Source organism: Myxine glutinosa, chromosome 2, assembly GCF_964187855.1.
Source record: "Myxine glutinosa chromosome 2, kmMyxGlut1.1, whole genome shotgun sequence".
In the NCBI taxonomy this organism is placed as follows: Eukaryota; Metazoa; Chordata; class Myxini; order Myxiniformes; family Myxinidae; genus Myxine; species Myxine glutinosa.
This window is the reverse complement of record NC_136262.1, coordinates 8,438,993-8,460,313: the sequence shown is the minus strand read 5'-3', so window position 1 is coordinate 8,460,313 and position 21,321 is coordinate 8,438,993. Positions and strand designations below refer to the sequence as shown.

Here is a 21,321-nt window from a genome sequence, read left to right as displayed (position 1 = left end):
CCAAGGGTTTTGGCTCTGTCTTTCCGCTTGAATTTGTAAGTAAATGCCGACTTTCCGATTATATCTTCAATGATCTTGTTTCCAACCGATTCAAAGTCATGTACATTCACATCTGGCCCAGCCACTATCCCGTTGACAATGTTTCTCAGAGTAGGATCAGATGTGAAGGGTGAGCAGGCTGCAAGCTTTATCCGAATTTTCTCGAGATCAGATGCATCTCTTTTGATGCGCGCCTCAGTTGAGTCTTTGTGTTGCGGACTTGTAGTATAGGTTAGGTTTGTGAAATCCTGCATCGCAATGTTGTACTCGGATGTTACAGGTGCAGATAAGGTCCAAAGGTTTCGCATGTCCTCGGTCATCCCACTGCCACGAGTTAGACCACCAGTGCTCTTCAGAGACCTCATCAACGTTTGTTCGATGACAAGATCACTACTATGACAGCTCGTGGGCAATGACAGCTCGTGGGCGAACTGCCTGAATTATGGCATGACCAACTGCCGCAACCTTGCGTCTTGTGTCTTTCCCAACGAACAATGTTTCCAGTGCTGTCCGCAGACTAGTCGGAATGAACGATAGGGCTGAATCAAGTTTTAAATCATCACTACTTGGATACTGATTCGTCACGGTAGAAACCTGAGATTTTATATCACTTCTGATTAACCTAGCAGCAGTTTCAATAATAGCGCGTTTTTGGGACTCTTCATCGCCTTCCTGACACGTTTGCTTGTAGTATGATCTCAGAATCTGCGACGTTTGTTCTCTCATCGTAACAATATCGTCCAAGCCTTCTCTTTCACCAAAAAAAATTGAGTCCTTAAAGCGTTCTTTAAGACGCTTTTTCAAACTGTAATTGTCATACGGTTCCGAATCAGGATTACAAAGATACCCTTTCATCATGAGGCTCAAAGATGTAACAGTTAGTTGTTCCTCACTGTTCAGTTCTAGGTAAGCACACATTTTCTGAAATGCTTCATACTTATCTTCATCTTTAGGACGACCACACTTTCTGCGCTTGGCTTCGGGGGCTTTCTGGAACTCTAAAGGCACAGACTTGAAGGACCAGAAATTTCCACTACACGAATGATGATAAAGTCCGTCTGCTGCATGTAAATCTCGTAAATACTATTCAATCTGACCCTTTACAGTATGTCCCCAATCATCTGAACGGGATTCACAGACCTCCACAATTGTCTCCACAAATTTGTCAGTCCGTACCCAGCTAAAGTGTCCCTTGTCCAAATCAATTGTACATCCACAGAATACGCAATCCTTTTCACTGTCAAAACCTCCACTTGATTGTCTTGTGGTTCTCTTTGGTGGCACAGAACCACTACTTTTCTTTGCAACATGGCTTTTAATGTTTTTATCATTTATGTACTGTTGACAACAGCTTTTATGCACTTTAGTACTGGCTTCAACTACAAGATCGTCCTTCCGCTTTACACTGGCTTCATTTATTCCCTTCGCCCCCTTCCACTGAATTGCAACCCAGTTATCACTGGAATCCTCGATCTCCTCCTTGCAGATTGGACAAAAAGCTTGACTGGCTGTGCTTGCACTCATTGTTGAATCATGTCTGAAAAAGAGAAAGATGAGAATTAGTTATTCAGTTAGATCCAATTCGACACATTCTTCAGGTCAATATATGGAAAATGCCCCCTCAACCTGTTAGATAATGGCCCACTTTCATTTTTAATGGTCTTAATGTGTTCCTTGCCCCCAAAAACCTAGGGATAGACACCAAGATCATCAAATTTGAGTTGATAGTTACATAGTTATGATCATTAAGAGGTTTCGGCGGCCATCTTGGACGCCATCTTGAAAAAAACACTTTTCCGGGGGTCCTACGTTGGTAAACTTTTAGTATGTTATAAAGTACACTAAACCCTACCAGAATCAGTTGAGAAACCTTTTGTAGCAATTTTTTGGGGGTTGAGGGGGTATTTTCCATATATCGACCTTACTAGTATAATCTTTGGCTCTTTCGCGGATTGATTACCCATCCCCCGTCCCCCCACACCCCCCGCTTTTTCTTTCTTGAAATCTCGCGATGCGTGAGAACGGGATTTGCTAATGTGGAAAAGGTCTCCAGCAACAAGTCGGTATTCGAACGAGGCTAGATAGCTTAGAGGCGAGTGAGCGTACCTGTAGGCCATTCTGTCAGCTTTCTGAGGCGTACCACAAAAAGTGTTGCTTCGCAACACAACAGTACACTGTACACAGTACATGCACGGAGGTATATAATATGGAGAGCCAATTGGCCACCTCGCAGCATTAGCCGCCGTGAAGCCACCGGAAATAGTCTGGCGGCCATATTGGGAAGCCGATCGTAAGCCTGTCAAAGCAAAGGCGTGGCGCACTGATGATGCAGCTGGAGCGAATTTTAGGACCGCCGACTATTTAATTAATATAGAATACTAATATTTGAACTGATATTCGGGCTCAGAATCCCGTTCTTTAAGGAAATGGTGTTCATTAAGTTTGAAGTTGGTTCTAGACGCATTTTTCCTGGGGAATCCAATGGTTTAGAGCTTGTTTGAAAAAAAAGTGCCCAAAATTACCGCTCGGTGTTCTTTATCGTCCTTCTCATGACCCAATCACCCACTAGTAGGAATAAGAATCCTGACATGTTACACCCCAGTTTAACTCCTGTCTTCACCTTGAACCATTCTGTTGTTTCACCTTGGTCGACAACCGCACATTGAAAGTCTTGGTAAAGGGCTTTTACAAGGTTCACTAATTTTCCAGGTATGCTGTATTTCTTCATTACTAGGGCATTGCCCGTACTATATCTATATCTAAAATTATATCCCCCCCCCTCTATTTACATGAAATGGTTTGGTCCAAAGCGAACGGCTTGCGAGTACGGTGACAATCCCCCCCCTCTATTTACATGCAATGGTTTGGTCCAAAGCGAACGGCTTCCGGAGTTTGGTAAAGAAATCGCCATCGCGTGCACAAACGCGCAGGAAAGCGAATGAATCGCAAATTCGGTTTTATTAGTTTTAAAACATAGTTTAACGCCAACATAGTTTGCAAACGTGAAATAAATGAATACGCTCTCAAATGTGCCATCCGAGGCAGAGTGTGTCCTCCACGTTCGGCACACGCGATCGTTCGCTGCTCTCTGATTGGTTGAATCGTTTTTTGGACATAGCTCGGTAAGTAATTGTCCGATTAATATGAAACCTTGAAAAGGCACATCCTCGGGTCCCCAGCAATATACCTGGCAAGTTTCAGGTATATCGGACCGGTAGTTGTCGAGAAACAGCGGTCACAGACAAACAAACAAACGTACAGACGTACAGACAGACAGACAGAGATTACTGGAATTATAGATAGATGATGAAGACCCAGACTTTCTCTGGGCAAGGAGTCGAAAGCTTTCTAGAAATCTATAAAATTGAGGTACATCGTCGTTTGCCATTCTTTGGCTTGTTCTATAATATTCCTCAATATAAAGATCTGATTTGTTGTCATGTTATATGATGTTACTTAATTCAGTCATTATATTGTAACTAAGATGTGTATGTTTCTATTACCGAGATGTTAGAAACCACGCAGATATAATGATAACCAGAGTTTATTCTACACTGACATGGGTCAGCAACACATCAACAGTGAGTCAGTCACATAAATGACATGAAACGCTGTCATGTAGTTAACCCACACAATTCACAGTTAACCCACAAAACACACCCACACCATGTAGAGATGAGGTCGCTCTTATATTTCAGCTTGCTCTGGTGTTGCCTCACTGGTGAGCAAACAGGACCAGTTTGCAATATTTTTTCCTGATGCGCTCTTCCTTCATGTCATCATCGAGTGTTCTCACAACATGATGGAAACGTATCTTGCTGTATGATTGTGATACAGAATGTATTAAAGCAAACACATGGTTGCTGTCTGCCTCACAGTCAAACATGTGCCGATCCAAGGAAGCAAATGTAGACCGACCGACCTCAGAAAGGACAGAAGTGGAAATTGCCACTCTTATCCCACTTTCACGAGGCATTTTGCCATTGCTTACAGCCAGGAGCCTCTTGACACAGCGTTCAGTCGCCTCACAGACACGAACAACACTGTGCGAGGGAACTATGAGGCCGCCCCTGTTCTTGGTAACAATCAGGCTGTACATTGGTGTGGTTTGCCATTCTTCGTTGTTACTGGTCAATGCAGAAAGACATTGGCTACACTTCAGAGTCTTCCTCACCATCCTCACCACATAGCCGGCAATATAGCCAACACATGACTCTGTAAAGATGGAAAGTTGCTCAAAATTTGGAATATCCGCATAGTCGTGGTCCTCTTTTGCCGGCGATCTCAACTCCAGGTCGTATCGTCTGGCCACCAACATGTCGTGACTCTCGTCAGGCACAGCCTGCTTTGCAACGCACTTGAAGGAAGCCGCATTCAGGATTCTGGTTGAGTCCTGTGCAGAACAGTTCCCACTTGCAGACTTGATGTCATGTCGCATCAAGAGGCGCTTATATGCGGCAACAAACTGCCGGGCCGTTGGGTTATTCCCACTTCCACATGCAATGCGGACCGCTCCAAAGAAAAGTTCAATGTGGTCTTGGCTCATTTTGTACGTGAGCAGGTATCGCAGGGGAGATGAGGCAGGTTTGACATATGTGAAATACAAAATTGTGACACTCTCTATGCAGATCATGAAACCAATGAAGGGGGTTTTCAAACGCGTATTGGTCATAACTTGACCATTCATGTTTTTGATGTTGGACAAGTAACTGTAGGCAGTATCCAGGAATGGCAGGAAAAGTCCTTCTCGTGATGTCATGAGTGGTGCCTTGTAGTTTCGTGCCAATGGATTGCGAGAATTTAGAATGTCAAACAGTTTGTCCAATGTTTCAATGTATTGGCAGGTAGCCTCACTGCCCTGAAATTCTGATAGTTGCAAAGTGTCCCTGCAAAACCGAATTGCATCTGCCACACTAGTGCTCAATGTCTGAGCGGCTGTGTCCACCTTCATGACATTGCTCTTCCACTCGATGTGTTTCCGGGAGAGCTTATTTCCCAGACGCAAGCCTTCCCTCTTCTGCAGATCAAAGAGTGCCTGGATGTATTTCCACGCGATGACTTTTTTGTTGCCATCCTCCATCATTTTCATGGATCCAAGACAGTTTCTTGCAAGTTTAAGCATGTGACATGCATCGAGTACAACACAAATTTTCTTTTCGGGATTTGCTGGGTGGGGAAATGTTGGTTTCACATTCTGCGGCGTGATGTCGGCACCTAGCTCACGTAACATTGTCAAATGAGCGGACGGTCCATCGCAAGTTAAGGAAACCACCTCTGCACCGATATCATGCAATTTTAGTAGACATTGTGTCACCAAATTCGCCTGTTCCTTCCCCGAAGATCTCAGACGCAGACGTCTGAACACGGACGGTCCGCATTAAACAAACACGGACGCAGACACAATCGGCTTCCCAATATGGCCGCCAAGCAACTTCCGCTAGCTTCAGCCGACAGCCGTCATTGGCTCTCCATATTATATACCTCCGTGAGTACATGCAATTTGAGAAAGTGATGTCATTTTATACACCCTGGTCAAATAAATGGACCTTACCTGGGTGGGGTGAGTGAAATAATAAGGTAAAATCTTCTCTTCGTAGAATTGCGGTAAAAAATCGTGTTCCAACCTTCAGGTGAGCACCTTACCGTGCACCTGGGTTAAGGTGTATTACAATGAATTGTTAGTTCGATTGTAGATCACTTCTGTTTTGTCTTTAGTTTTGCAACTAAAAGCTATAAATTTATATAAAGTATTACTTCAGATTAATGTCGCCTATTTGCATCTTTATGGTTTAAGATAATAATAAATGAAGTTTACAAGGATAAAATATTAACGTCTCGTTAATTACGTTTTCCCTTTCCGGGTGCTACGTCATCATTGCTGGTGCAGTGGTGCTGGAGTCGCGGTGTTGATGCTGTATTCATATCCCGCTTCGTCCATATTCACCTCGGGTCGTGTATGAGGAATTATCCGGCTATGGAGGAGCTCGACGTGTTGCGGCAACGGCTCGATGTGCTGGAAGAGAAGCTGCTCGGTGGACGACCTGTGAAACACCTGAAGGTGCGACCGATCGGCAAGCATTGCTGCCTTGTGCCGTGGGAATGGGATCGGATTATTAATACTAATGTAATAGTAATATTGATAGGGATAGGATACGCTTACAAGTGTCAAGTGTGTGTTAATTAGAGCATCATTTGTTATGTTAATCAGTAATCACGTGGAATGCGTCATTGCTTTGGGCTTGAATATGATGTTTCTCGCATCAACGTGACTCGTTATCGTCGTCATCGCCATCATCATAATCACCGTCAGCACCACCATCATCATCATCATCACCGTCAGCACCACCATCATCATCACCGTCAGCACCATCATCATCACCATCGGCATCATCATCATCATCATCACCCCCGTCAGCACCACCATCATCATCACCATCGGCATCATCATCCCCGTCAGCATCATCATCACCATCGGCATCATCATCACCATCGGCATCATCACCATCAGCACAATCAGCATCACCGTCAGCACTACCATCATCATCACCGTCAGCACCATCATCATCATCATCATCACCGTCAGCACCATCATCATTGTCATCACCGTCAGCTTTCATCATCATCACCATCGGCATCATCATCGGCATCATCATCATCATCACCATCATCGCCGTCAGCTTTCATCATCACCATCGGCATCACCATCACCATCGGCATCATCATCATCACCATCGGCATCATCATCATCACCGTCAGCATCATCATCACCATCGGCATCATCATCACCATCGGCATCATCATCATCACCGTCAGCATCATCATCACCATCACCACAATCATCATCACCGTCAGCACCACGATCATCACCATCACCGTCAGCACCACCATCATCGTCATCACCATCACCATCAGCACCATCATCTTCACCATCACCGTCAGCACCATCATCATTGTCATCACCATCATCATCATCATCATCATCCCCATCAGCACCATCGCCAGCATCACTATCACCATCATCGGCATCACCATCATTTGCATCATAATCATCACCATCATTTGCATCATAATCATCACCATCATCGGCATCACCATCAGCATCATCATCACCGTCAGCACCATCATCACCATCGCCATCACCATCGTCATCATCATCACCCTCAGCACCATCACCATCATCACCATCATCACCATCACCGTCAGCACCACCATCATCATCACTATCATCCTCACCATCATCACCATCACCGTCAGCACCATCATCTGCACCATCATCGGCATTATCGTAATCACCAGCATCATCAGGATCATTGTCATCATCATTGGCGTCATCACGGGCATCACAATCATCGTCAGCATCATCAGTGTCATCAGCATAATCATCGGCATAATCATCGGCGGCATCATCATCATCGGCATAATCGTCATCAGCATCATAAACATCATCATCAGTCGTCATCATCATCATAATCATCATAGTCATCATCGGCATCATCGTCATCGTCATCATCATCGCCATCGTCATCATCATCGTCACTGCCAAAGCACTCTTGAAGAAGGTTGTGCCGGATGGTTTGCCATTGCCTTCCCACCAGTTCGAGCAGGAATTTGCAATTTGTTCAGAATGCCAGAGATAACTCACCTGCCATTGATGGACACCGTTGGATCTGTAACATCCACCACCTAATGTTTGCAGACGAGACGATCGGTTTAGCGTTTCATCTGAGTCTGGATTCGAACCCGGGCGAGACAGCTCACTATGTAGTTAATACTACAGTATTGCTGTAATGATTACTATAGTATTATAAACAAACTGGAAGCCCTTATAAAAATACCACGATAGTAAAATCCGGAGGAAGCCTTTTATTCTTGCGATGGTTGAAAGCTGAATTGAAGCTGTATTATTATTATCATTTTCCTGTAGGTTTGGATTCATTTGAAGCAAGTTTTACGTCTCCGAGGAACATTTCAGTGTTTCAGGGGGAACAGACGCAGCATTCGCCTCTTAACCAATAAAGGTGTGCGTGCGTGCCTCTGTGTCCTTACCCTTCTCCTCATCTCCCTCCTTACCTTCCTCCTTATCCTCCTCCTTACGTCCCTCCCTACCTCACTTCACCTCCCCTAACTTCACCTCCCCTAACTCCACCTCCCCTAACTTCACCTCCCCTAACTTCACCTCCCCTAACTTCACCTCCCCTAACTTCACCTCCCCTAACTTCACCTCCCCTAACTTCACCTCCCCTAACTTCACCTCCCCTAACTTCACCTCCCCTAACTTCACCTCCCCTAACTTCACCTCCCCTAACTTCACCTCCCCTAACTTCACCTCCCCTAACTTCACCTCCCCTAACTTCACCTCCCCTAACTTCACCTCCCCTAACTTCACCTCCCCTAACTTCACCTCCCCTAACTTCACCTCCCCTAACTTCACCTCCCCTAACTTCACCTCCCCTAACTTCACCTCCCCTAACTTCACCTCCCCTAACTTCACCTCCCCTAACTTCAACTCCCCCAACTTCACCACCCCCAACTTCACCTCCCCCAACTTCACCTCCCCCAACTTCACCTCCCCTAACTTCACCTCCCCTAACCTCACCTCCCCTAACTTCACCTCCCCTAACTTCACCTCCCCTAACTTCACCTCCCCTAACTTCACCTCCCCTAACTTCACCTCCCCTAACTTCACCTCCCCTAACTTCACCTCCCCTAACTTCACCCGCTCCTAACTTCACCCGCTCCTCACTTCACCCGCTCCTAACTTCACCCGCTCCTCACTTCACCCGCTCCTAACTTCACCCGCTCCTCACTTCACCCGCTCCTCACTTCACCCGCTCCTCACTTCACCCGCTCCTCACTTCACCCGCTCCTCACTTCACCCGCTCCTCACTTCACCCGCGCCTCACTTCACCCGCGCCTCACTTCACCCGACCCTCACCTCACCCGCCCCTCACCCGCCCCTCACCTCACCCGCCCCTCACTTTACCCCCCCTCACCTTCTTCCTCACCTTCTCCCTCACCTTCCTCACCTCCTTCCTCCCCTCAGCCTCCCTCCTCTCCTCTCTCTGTCTGTCTCCCTCACCCCTCTCTCTCCAACCACCGCCTCTCTCTCCCGCCCTCTCTTAATATTCCCTTCACAAAACGACTGTGTTGCCGGAAACGCTGGGTACCTTTGCTAGTACAGGTATTACATAAATTATGATACATAAATAGGTACTTGTAGTTTCATAGGTACATAAATATTTACATTGGGTACATTTGCTCTTATTTACATGGGAAAGGGGTTGAATGGGGTCGAAGAGTCAATAAAATTCAAATTCAAAAAATGGGGGACAATGTGCCTTGAGCGAGTCGAGGTAGGTGGAGAGGAGAGTGGTTGAGTTGTGGAGATGAAGAAGTGGAAGTGACCGCCTACTCATCCAATAGTACGCCTTCTGTAGGTCGGCTAGAGTATGGAAGAGGATCATCGTACAGCCTCCTCGTCAGAACGTGAGATGCATGGCCTGCTGCCATGGTGAAGTTGGTTCTTTCCAGTCCTTTCATCAATGACATTGCAGCTGCAGCTTCACTCTCCTTGCTCCTTTCCACATTCCTACGCTCTATCAGCACCTCCACCTCCCTTGTCCCTAAATGTGTGGACCTCAAACATCCAAGGGGTCCGCTCCAAGCTGACAGATCAAGCGGCCATCATCTGGTTAACAGAATCCTTCCTCCCACAGGACGTCCCTGACGTCTTGGTGTCACTTCCGGTCTATTTATGTACGTCTATTCATTACGTACTGCTGCAGCATACCTTTCGACCCTTTACACTACAGTAGCTGAGACCCCTTAGACCTTTGAAGACCCTTTAAGTCCGCTAATACCCCCAACACCACCAAGACCACCCCTAAATAAACAAAAAACCCAGATAAGAGGACTCCACACACCATGAACATCCAAGGCTTTTATCCGCATTTTATTATTATTATTATTTTTCTCTATATTCTCATATATTAATTATTTGTCGACGACTTAAACTGTTAATAATGTCCCCTATTTGCCAACGATGTAAAAAGAATACGATGTAAACTGATTATTACTTGTACATATCGTCGAGGCTCATGGAGAGGCAAGTACACTTATCGGATTATCAGATCAGGATGCAACAGGACAAAAGGAACAACATTGAGTGGAGCGGGGAAACACCAATAGCAGAGTTGAAGGCACACAGAGGGAGACGGACAAACAATTGGGGGTGAGGGGGGCAGGAGAGGATGCATGGAGTGGACAATATGGATGCCGAAGGAAACTCTCAGGAGGGAAAACTGGAAATCTGGGAGGGGGGGATGGGGTTGGTGATGGGGTTGGGGCAATTGCAGAGATGAGCTGGCTATTTTGTACTGCAATGGATGAATTCAATGAGTACTTTATTACCTCTGCCACCAAAGGTGGATGGAGGTTATGTTCCCCTGTCTGTCTGTTTGTCTGTCTGTTTGTGAACAAAATATCTCAAACAGTTGCAGACGGATTCGGACGAAATTTGGCAGAGATGTAGCATATGTGACGAGGACGAAATGATTAGATTTTGGTGGAGATCTGGATTTGCATCCGGCCACAAGAATCTTTTAAGTGAATCTTTGCCATTGGGAGATTGGGCCAAAAACGATACATATCAGGATATCTCAAAAAGTTATGGACGGATTTGGACAAAACTTGTTGGACAGGTTGTGTGTGTGACAAGGACAAACGGATTCGATTTTGGTGAAGATCCGGATCCAAATCCAGCTTCTTTTTTTTTTTTTTTTGTATACATAATCGAGGCTCGTGAAAGAGCTAACATTTATCACACAAACAAATCAAACAGACAAACAAACAAAGTATATAAAAAGGGGAGCGGTAGACAAGATGGGGAGAGAAGTGGAAGCACATAAACTCAGCTTTTGAGAGCAGGGACATCGGGAATGTGTGGGAGGGAGAGGGCTTGGGGGGAGTCGGCGTGGGAAGGGGGGGGGGGGGAGAATTATAAACACAAGGACACCAAGGACTTACAGGAAAGAACTTGGTATTTCAAAAAAGTGGATTTGGGGTGAAATTAGCGGTGGTAGAAAAGATCAAGGTTTTGGATGGGGGAGGATAAGAGATGGTGGTGAACAGCTGTTTTAAAGACCTGGAGGGTGGAGTGGGATTGAAGAGAGTGAGGGAGTTTGTTCCAGAGGTGGGAGAAAAGAGGAATGAAGGAGTGAAGGTGAGCAGAGAGTCTTGATTTTGGCAGTTTAACCATAAGAGGGTTGCAGTCAGATCTTGTGCGACCTGTAGGAATATTTGGGGGACAGAGCCCAGAGCGAGCTGGGGGGGCAAGGCCGGAGAGAAGTCGGTAGAAGACGGAAAGACCACCAACCTGCCTGCGGTGACTGAGTGAGAGGCCCTCGGAGGTAGTTTCATCGCGGGAGATTCCAATGATTCTGAACGCTTTGGTTTCAACAGCGTGAAGACGAGCTAGGTGTGAGGCAGGAGCACCAGCCCAGATGGGAGAGCAGTATTCCATTGAGCTGCAGATGAAAGCCTTGTATGTGGTGATGAGCTCAGGTGTGCCTAGGAAGGACTTCGCACGACGGAGGATGCCCAGTCGGCGACTGGCTTTGGAGGCCAGCTTGGAAATGTGGTTTTCCCAGGAAAGATCATGGCAGATAGTGAGACCCAAAAGCTTGAGTGACAGAACTTCTTGGAGAGGATTATTCAGAAAGTAGATGGGAGGGTTGTCCAGTCGGTCTTTTCGGAGAGACATCGTAAGAGTGTGAGATTTGTCAGGATAGAAAGACATGTTCCACTTGTTTGACCAGTCTGTGATTTTGTCCAGGTCTGCAGAGAGTGAGGAGGCTGCAGACTGCCGATCTGAGGGATGAGGAATGGAGCGGCAGAGAGTGGAGAGAGCTATTCGACTTTTTAAAGTGATTCTTCACCATTGAGTGATACGGCCAACCAGGCGGAGGTGTGCACTCTACTGAGTGCCGTTATAGTTATAAATGAAAAGCAGCCAATCGGGTGTTGGCTGTTAAAAGATTTCTCTCCACTGAGGATCGACCCGAGTACCAGACAGGTCAGAGGTTAAGCTTGGCAAAATGAATGTATGAGGTCACATGGTACATAGTATCGACTTGTTTGGGATCTTCTGTTTGTTTTACAACTTTTAAAAGCAGTACTTTTGTTGACCTCGTTCATTCTAAAAATGATGGCATATGTTATTGTAATAGATCTCTGTGTCCGCATGCAGATCTTCTTCAATCTGAGAATGAATGCTCGATATTAAACGCAATGTCGACATTCCCCGGTGACATGACACGACAACGTAAAGTGAGACTGCACTGGTTCTCAGATCTACTGTAATCTATATATTGTGGCCCTGTTCTGTATTGATCGATGTTGTCTTTGGACTCTGCTCACTTGGTGTATTATGTGGAAAATCTAAATTTTATGCCAAACATTATTCCAGTGACTCTCAAGTGCTATTTCACACACGAATGACCTTACTATCAGTTTTGTAGATTGTCCCGCTCGAACACGTGCCGGGAATCCACTCCTTCCAGTACAAGATAGCCGGCTCATCTCTGCAATTGGTCCAACATACTGAAATACAACAACAACAACATGCATTTTAAGGCCATTTTCCCTGCTAGAGCGGGGGTTAGCCTTGCGGTCCCCATGACAATCTTCTCCATTTTGCCCTATTTTCTGCATCTCTCCTTGTTAACCCCCTTGCCTGCATTTCTTCTTCCACCATCTTTAGCCAAGTCTTTCTCGGTCTACCCCGTCCTCGACTTCCTTTGACATTCATTTCCATCACTCTTCTCAACCAGTCACTTTCATCCTTCCTCAACACATGACCAAACCATCTCAACCTGTTCCTCTTCACAGCATCAATCACAGGCTCTATTCCCATCATCTTTCGCAATTCATCATTTGTCTTCCTCTCTCTCAACGATACTCCACACATCAACCGAACCATTCGCATTTCCACCCTTTCCAGCCTTCGTTGCTGCTCTACGTTCATTACCCATGTCTCGCTCCCATAAATCATAACACTTCTCACACATGCAGCATACACCTTTCCCTTCAGCTTCAACGACACTCCCCTCCTCATCAGCACGCCACTCAGTTCCCGAAACTTCTTCCATGCACATCTCACTCTTGCAACCGTTGCCGAGTCTGATCCACCTTCTCCATTCAGCATGTCTCCGAGGTAGCAAAATGTTTTCACACCTTCTAGCTTCACGCCGTCTCCAAGATCCAACTCAACATTTCCTCCATCTGCAGCTCCCTCTGTGCATACCTCACACTTGAATGTAGCTGCCACACTGGTTAATGACCCTCTCAGACCACTACATTTTTGATGAACCCACTCAGCGCACATTGTACATTGAATGGAGTTCACTCCGACACCCTTCCTGCACACAGCACATGGCCACTTCCCAGTTCTTTCCACCTCACCACATGCTTTACCACTTGCCATCACCTTCGTCTTTCCTATATTCACCTTCAGACCTTTTGTCTCCATACCTTCCTTCCACTTGTTCATCTTTTCCTTCAGTCCATCCATACTTTCCGCAATCAACACCAGATCATCTGCATACAACAACTCCCACGATAAACCCTCCTTTACGTTCTGAGCCAGCACCTCCATCACAGCTACAAATAGTAGTGGACTTAGTACCGACCCCTGATGCACTCCCACCTTCACCTCAAACTCACCACTGTTCCCTTCCTTCGTCCTTACAGCTGTGCGCGCTCTTTTGTACATTGCCATCACCACTCTGATCAACCATTCCTCCACTCCCAACTTCCTCAATGCCCATGTCAATACTTCGCTGGAACCCGATTGAATGCTTTCTCCAGATCAACAAACCCAAGAAACAACTTCTTCCTCTTCTCCATGTACTTCTCCTGCAACTGTCTCACAATAAAGAGCGCGTCTGTCGTTCCTCTTCCTGGCATAAATCCAAACTGCATTTCGTCGATCTTCACCTTCTTCCTTATCCTCCTCTCCAACACCCTTTCCAATACCTTCATTCCATGCTCCAATAACTTTATCGCTTGGTACGAGCCACACTCTAGAGGGTCACCTTTCCCCTTGTATAGAGGGACGAGGGTACTCAGTTCCCAATCCACTGGAATGCGGCTTTCTTTCACCACCAGATTACAGATCTCTGTCATTCTCTTCACACCCCAACTTCCCGCTGCCTTCAACATGTCTCCCACAACTCCCGTCGGCCCTCCCGCTTTTCTACTCTTCATTGCTTTTATCGCTTCCTCAACTTCCTTCTCAGTTATCTTCTCTGCCGGTCCTAAAACTGGGTTACTCTCTATGTTGCCATCCCATTCATTCTCTGTATTCAACAGCATTTCCATATATCTTTTCCATCTTCCTTTAATTCCATCTAGGTCCACAACGATTTGTCCCACTTCATCCTTCAAGCAACTCACCCCCATCACATCACACCTCTCTTTCGCTATCTGGTTTGCAATCCTGAATACCGCTCTCTGACCCTCTTCCGAATCCAAGCTTTCTCCGAACATTTTCCTACATGCCTCCTGCGCCTTTGCTACCTCTTTCTTTGCAGCCTTCTTGGCTGCCTTATAACTTTCATGCTCTGCTTTTTCTGCTCCCGTACCCTTTGCGTTCTGCCACTCCTTGAACTTCTTCCTCTTCTCGTCAATCCTCTTTCCAACTTCATCATCCCACCACCATGTTTCCGAGTGCCTCGGTGGTCCTTTTGTCCATCCACATACCTCACCAACGGCTCCCAACAGACTAGCTTTCATTGACATCCAACCACTTTCAAGCTCAACCACATCATCCTCTACCCTACTCAGCCTCTCTTTTAATGCCTCCCTTACTGTCACCTCTTTGAACCTCCACACCTTCATTCTCGGTTGGTACTTCACCCGCCGAGCTCTCCTCGCACCTTTCACCCTTATGTCGCAGACAACCAAGTGATGCTGTGAAACAGCCTCCTCCCCCGGGATCACCTTTGTGTCCCGGAGGTGCCCCCTATCTCACCTACGCACCATCAGGTAGTCCACAGTTGTCGTCGACCCACCTGACGTGTATGTAACAAGCTTATTATCCTCTTTCTGGAAATGAGTATTACAAATCAGCTCGATCAGCAAACTCCAAAATCCTTTCACCTTCTCCATTTCTCACACCATATCCGTAACCCCCATGAACTCCCTCAAAACCATCCATACTCCTTCCCACATGTCCATTTAGGTCTCCTCCTACCACAACAACTTCCTCATCTTTCACGTTTTCCATCAGCTTCTCTATCGCACACTAGAACTTGTCCTTCTCTTCATCGCTTCGACCAACCTGCGGAGCATATCCCGAGATGACGTTCACGAAGAGCTTTCCAATCATCATTTTCACCATCATCAACCTTCCACTCACCACACTGTCTGCAAACTCCTCAGAAAACAGGACTGAAACAACAACAACTCCAACATACTGAAATGATGTCGTAAATTAAATCTGAATTGTTCTTCCTCACATAGTGGCTCAATGGCTGGGATTGTGGGTAATTTTCATTTGTTACGATGATTAATGTGCACTCTTTGCCAAAAATTCCGAGAGTTTCTTGTATCAGGATTATCAAAAATTGCAGATCTGGGAATGGTGCTTTCGTCAAGAAGTACCCAACCTTTTTTAATCGTGTACTTTTGTATTATTCTCTGATGGCTGGATCGTTTGGATATCCCTGATCGTTGTCATTCGGACACGTGTTCTTTGTTCTTACAGTATGAAGAGGCGATATGTCGGCTGCAGACTTCCCTTGACTCGCTCTCTGGAAAACGGGAACGTCTTCGTGTACTGTGGCGTCGCAGTAAGATCCGATGAACTCTTTGTTTAATTAATCGTATCGATTCTGTACATTGTGCTGCTTTGTTGTTTCAGAATCAACATTTTGCACTCGCAGTCTATCACATGGCTGCATTTGAAATCCACATTTTACCTCATATAGTCTTGAGAAAAGGAACATGGGCACGGTCTTTTAAACTGTTGCTTTGCGTTTTGCGCTAAACAAACGGCGCTAGCGCCGCCATACCTGTCTAAAGGCCGAATCTCACAGTTAATGTGCCCTCAGGGCATGAGACGGCATAATATTTTGTCCAAGTAGAGTACTGTGAAACAGAAGGTTTTTTGCAAGTGCCAAAAGGCGATTTGTGTTCTATAGGGTTCAAGTATGCATTCAAGTATGAAAGGAAATTAAAGTTTTAAGGGTTGTAGAAATAATTTTTTCCCGGAAGTTTATCGCTGTAGATGATGCAGTGTCTTTTACACCACCCTGTCCCTGTTTAACACGTTTCATTAGTTCTTTGTGCCTGTTGTTTGGCCTTTATGATGTCATTAAAAACAGTAAGTTTCCTCTTTGGAATAATTATCTCATTCCTGCCAAACAGGCAGACAGAGTACAAATATCGAATTTGTCTCTCGCATGACATGTGCGATCGGGACGAGACTCTGTACAATTTTTTTTAATACACGTGCTAAGTAAGGATTGTTACACACACACACACACACACACACACACACACACACACACTCACACACTCACACTCACACTCACACATACACACACACGGATGAGACAAACACTTAAAACAGCCACTGAGCTTGGGCGAAGTGCCGTCACTTCCTGGGATACTCTGGGTACCAGCGACGTCATAACAATGGCGCCGCTTTTCTCCCCGTACTCAGCAGGGCATTTCCCCCTCATCGTTAACACCACTTATTCCCCATATGGAGTTATTTACAATGAGCCACGTTTCAATTTTTTCCATGGAGCTGTTTTGGAGATATAGATGCAACGTTTTTCGGTTTTTCCAAGATGGCGCCTGTACCACATGACCAATGACGTCGTAATTATCATCAAAATATTCTACAGGAAGAGGTGTTCCTATGGTGAAAATTTCGTGTCCATCAGACCAACAGTTGCTGAGAATTTTTTTAAATAATGATCAGATAAGTGTTTTACTTGTAGAATTATGATGTCATAACGAAGGTACCGATGACATCATCATTAACATATCTTATTCCCAAGGGGTGTACTTGACAATCAGCCATGTTTCAATTTTTTTTCTTGGAGCAGTTTTGGAGATAGAGATGTGCAACTGTTTGATTTTCCAAGATGGCGTCTGTACCACGTGACTTATGACGTCATAATTATCATTAAAAAAATTCTACAGGAGGAGCCGCTCATATTCTGAAAATGTTGTGTCCATCAGACTGAGGTTTTTTCATGCTTATCAGATCAAGCGTTGTACTTGTCGAATTATGGCGTCACAATGAAGGCACCGATGACATCATCATCAACATATCTTATTCCCCATGGGGAGTACTTGAGAATGAGCCATGTTTCAATTTTTTTCCATTGAGCGGTTTTGGAGATATAGAGGTGTAACGTTTTTCCAAGATAGCGTCCGTACCACGTGATCTATGACGTCACAATCGTCATTTAAAAATAATTATACAGGAGGAGGCACACCAATGGTAAAATTTTGTGTCCATTGGACCAACGGTTGCAGAGAAAATGAACTTTACCCACAAAATAAACCCACAAAATTGTGATAATAATAATAATAATAATAATAAACATATGAAAAACAATAGGATATCTCAGCCTGAAGGGATATGCTACCTGAATAATAAATGATGTGTTTCAGGTGAAGACCTGCAGAAAGCTCTTGTACCAGATTTGCTCGATCCACCCGAAGATGCGCAGCTTGCCATCGTGCTTTCCGGTATGGGTCTCGTGCCGATAAACGTACAAGCATGAACATCACGATGTTTTTGAGCGGGAGCATGTTGGAGAGTCTGGTGTTATGCGCTGCATATTAGTACTTTTTTTTTGGAGAATGCTAAATATTTGTGATTACCTGCTTTGAATTCTCTTTGAGAACTGTTTTGACATTTACTGTGACCCGTGTACACTGGCTGATATTGAAATATTTGGCCAATGTTTATCAAATTGATGTAAATGTTTCTTTGGTGAACCACTGGAAGTGGTTAAATATCTTGAACTTCTAGGCCTCACCAACAGTATGACCTCTCCTGCACCGACCACACAGCAATGCAGGCCTCCAAATCTGTTGCAGAAGAGGAATCCTCTGTCAATCCAAGTCTCTCCATAAAATCCGAAATACTCGTAGTCTACAAGACCTCTGTCCACAGCCCAATGGGGGTAGTGCTCCCCTTAGGAGCTGGTGCCCCAGCTTCACATCTGTCTCTTTGATTATGTAGTCTAAAGCTCTCAACATTATTCAAATCTCCCATGACGAGGCTGAATCACCACAAGGTGTGTTCTTTTCACATCACAGGTAGATCTGTAGTCTCTCCACTTCTCCAGTCTAGCTCTCTCTCTCTGCTCTTTCAGCCCTCTGACCCACCCCAGCTCTTCCAGGATGCATGCGTTCTTCCAGTAAACCCCTCGTTAAACCTACAAAATCCAGGCTGATTGCATACACCTCATCTCTTTTCTTCAATTCTACTTCAGTTTGTATAGGTGCCTTCTCTCGTCTGAAGTTAGGCTGTTCTACCCCACTCGTGCCTCCGAGGCTTCAAGCAGGCAGTGGACCACCATCTCGTGCCATCCCTAATTCCAACCCAGAATCGTTATATGCATCTGCCAACGAATTATGTTTTTGGGTTGTCCTATAAGGCATGTTTTTGGGTTGTCCTGGTGTTGGCTTAGCGGTTAGGGTGCTGGCTTGGGATCCTGGGTTCAAATCCCGGTTGATCGTTGAATTAACGCCAGGGGGGTTCACTCAGCCTGTCATCCTTCCGAGGTCGGCAAATTGAGTACCAGTTCACTTGTAATTCCCTGTGTGTCGCAAGAGGCGACTAACAGGGTTGGCGGCAGGAAGGGCATCCGGCCATAAAACATTGCTTCAAAAAAAGGGGACCATGGTGCCCAAAAAAAGGCCAACCCCTGCTCTGCGGGGAAAAATGGCCTCAAAAGGTGGTTCTGTTGTCCGTTTGGCTGTCCGGCTCCGCATCCGTCCGTGGTAGGTTTCCGTTACCTTGAGAATGGCTGAAGGGATCCAAGTCAAACTTGGTGCAGGTATGAATAATGAGGTAAAGATGAACTGATTTATATTTTAGGGTCAAAAGGTCATGTTAGGCAAAAACTCTGTTACTGCACTAACTTGTGAACCAGTGATATGATTTTGACCAAACTTGGTACAAGTATATATTATGGTGAAAAGATGAACTGATTAGATTTTGCATCAAAGGTCAGAGGTCATGTTCGGTAAACGTGTGATACTTGAGAACAGCTAAATGGATTTAAATCAAACTTGGTACACGTATGTATGATGATGTAATGATGTGGGCGGAGGCATATTGCGTGATGTCGGTGTCGTTCTTGTTTACCCTCATTCACCCGACCTAAACCCAACAGTTGCTTGCGTGTTGCAGTGCTTCCTCCCTTTCCTCTTTTTATTATTTATTTGTTCGTTCTTCCCCTCTCACTGTGTCCAACTATTACTCTGTAGTCCTGTTGTCAGTCCGTACCATATGTCCCCTTGTACTTCCATGAGCATCAACAATATCTATCTTTTTGTTTGAAATTCTGTGATGACATTTTCTGCCATTTCCTGATTCTTTCATGCAGAGGAGCAGCAACTACTATCGATGGCATCATGGCTGCAGGAGCTCTCGTCTCTCCTACCAGTTGTCGACAGCCCAGGCCTGCAAGGTTTGTTAGTCTGTTCACTTTTATCATTTTCATTTTCTCCGTTTCCGATGCCACTGTTTTTCTTTAAGCTACGTTCTTGATTTGCACTGATTGCTTGTGTATGCTGCCTGTCAAAGTAGCCTACGTACACCATTCCGGATTTAAATCAAACTTGCTACAAGTATGTATGATGATGTAATAATGTGGGTGGAGGCATAATCGGTCGACGTCACGACATTGAAGATGTCGCTCTAGTTTTCTATATATTTTTTGTGTGGGCCTAAACACTTCCCTACACCCACTAAGGAATGGGGTTTTGGATCATTTAATATTACTTTTCGCATCGCTACAAAGGATTAGTCATGATAAAGCGATTAAAAATCCAACTTTCTTTTTTCACAATTTTCTAAATTATTTTTTGCGTAAAACTCTCCCCGGCACACACTGATGCACTTCTGAAGATTTGGTGAAGATGTGTTCAACAATCTCTGAGAAAAATGGTGACACAGACAGACAAACATCTCTAGTATTGACTATACAGTACCGTACTTGGTGGTATAGATTATACCATACCGTATTTGGTGGTATAATCCTTCGAGTATCCACTCTGAGTCTGGGAGCTTGGCCGGTCAATTCCGAGCCCGGCCAAATCGTACCAAAGACTTTAAAAATGGTATGTGCCGCTTTTTTTGCTTGCCACTCAGCAATTAGAGGATAGAGCATGGACAAACAAACCCTGTAGCTTGGCATCTAGGGGGAGGCGGAGATTTTTTTCCTTCATTGCCCCTTTGAGTGGAGAGGAAATACCTGATGAGGATGGCGATACCGTTATGCAGAGTGACCCAGTAAGTCTTGTAATTTCCCTCAAGTCAGAGGGTTTTTTTTCTTGGTCGGAAGTGGAGTTTTCCCTCTCGTTCTGCGTGTGTTGCACCGCATCAGCGGCATAGTCGCGCCCTCAGCCAATGAAGCTACTTGTGCTGCATACAAATGAAGAAGAGCATATCAAAATGATTTCTGGCCTTGAAGAAAAAAGGGTGTTTATTGACCCTTACCATGTGTCATCAGGTTTAACTTTATGAATTACAGAATCACTTCAAATACAGCTCCTCTTTGTCCTGCTACCTTTTGTCAAATGCTTATTTGTTACTCATCCTTGACTTGTCCTTACAGCTGTGCCTGAGTTTTCCCTGCGGATGCAGAAAATCTCCAAGTTACACCTCACCCAGAAGGTACACTATATTATGAATCAATTGTGTAAGAGGTTCCATCCATGCAATGTACGGAATCACTGTGGGCGTCCCGCCTCCTCCTATATGCCCCCCCCCCCATGTGCGTCCTCCCCCCATGTGTGTCCGTCTCCCCCCCCACCTGTGTGCGTCTCTCCCCCCCCCCCTTGTGTGCATCCCTTTCCCCCCCCCTTGTGTGCATCCCTTCCCCCCCCCTTGTGTGCATCCCTCTCCTCCCCCCCTGTGTGCGTCCCTCCCCCCCCCCTGTGTGCGTCCCTCCCCTCCCCTGTGTGCGTCCCTCCCCTCCCCTGTGTGTGTCCCTCCCCCCCCTGTGTGTGTCCCTCCCCCCCCTG

The 21,321-nt window shown here is 45.6% G+C and overlaps 3 protein-coding genes across 4 annotated transcripts in view; 2 read left to right on the top strand and 1 right to left on the bottom strand.

Moving 5' to 3' along the window:
• The window catches only part of SUB1 (SUB1 regulator of transcription), a 991,845-nt gene that overhangs the window by 449,358 nt on the left and 521,166 nt on the right, over positions 1-21,321 (top strand). The window lies entirely within an intron of this gene.
• Positions 5,890-20,971, top strand: DCTN3 (dynactin subunit 3; the record flags this gene model as incomplete). The annotated part of the gene is given in 5 exon segments (XM_078772953.1): positions 5,890-6,097; positions 15,806-15,890; positions 17,731-17,808; positions 19,680-19,763; positions 20,913-20,971. Coding segments are annotated over 5 exon segments (408 nt in total), but the record flags the coding sequence as incomplete, so codon positions are not given.
• Positions 20,052-21,321, bottom strand: part of LOC137422066 (ceramide synthase 2) — a 90,017-nt gene continuing 88,747 nt past the window's right edge. Inside the window, exon 11 of one of the 2 annotated variants that reach the window (XM_078772951.1) lies at positions 20,052-20,912. In XM_078772951.1, coding sequence (XP_078629077.1) covers positions 20,907-20,912 — 6 coding nt within the window. In that variant the 3' untranslated portion in view covers positions 20,052-20,906. The remainder of the gene's footprint in view (positions 20,913-21,321) is intronic. The other variant, XM_078772950.1, reaches the window with a different exon arrangement.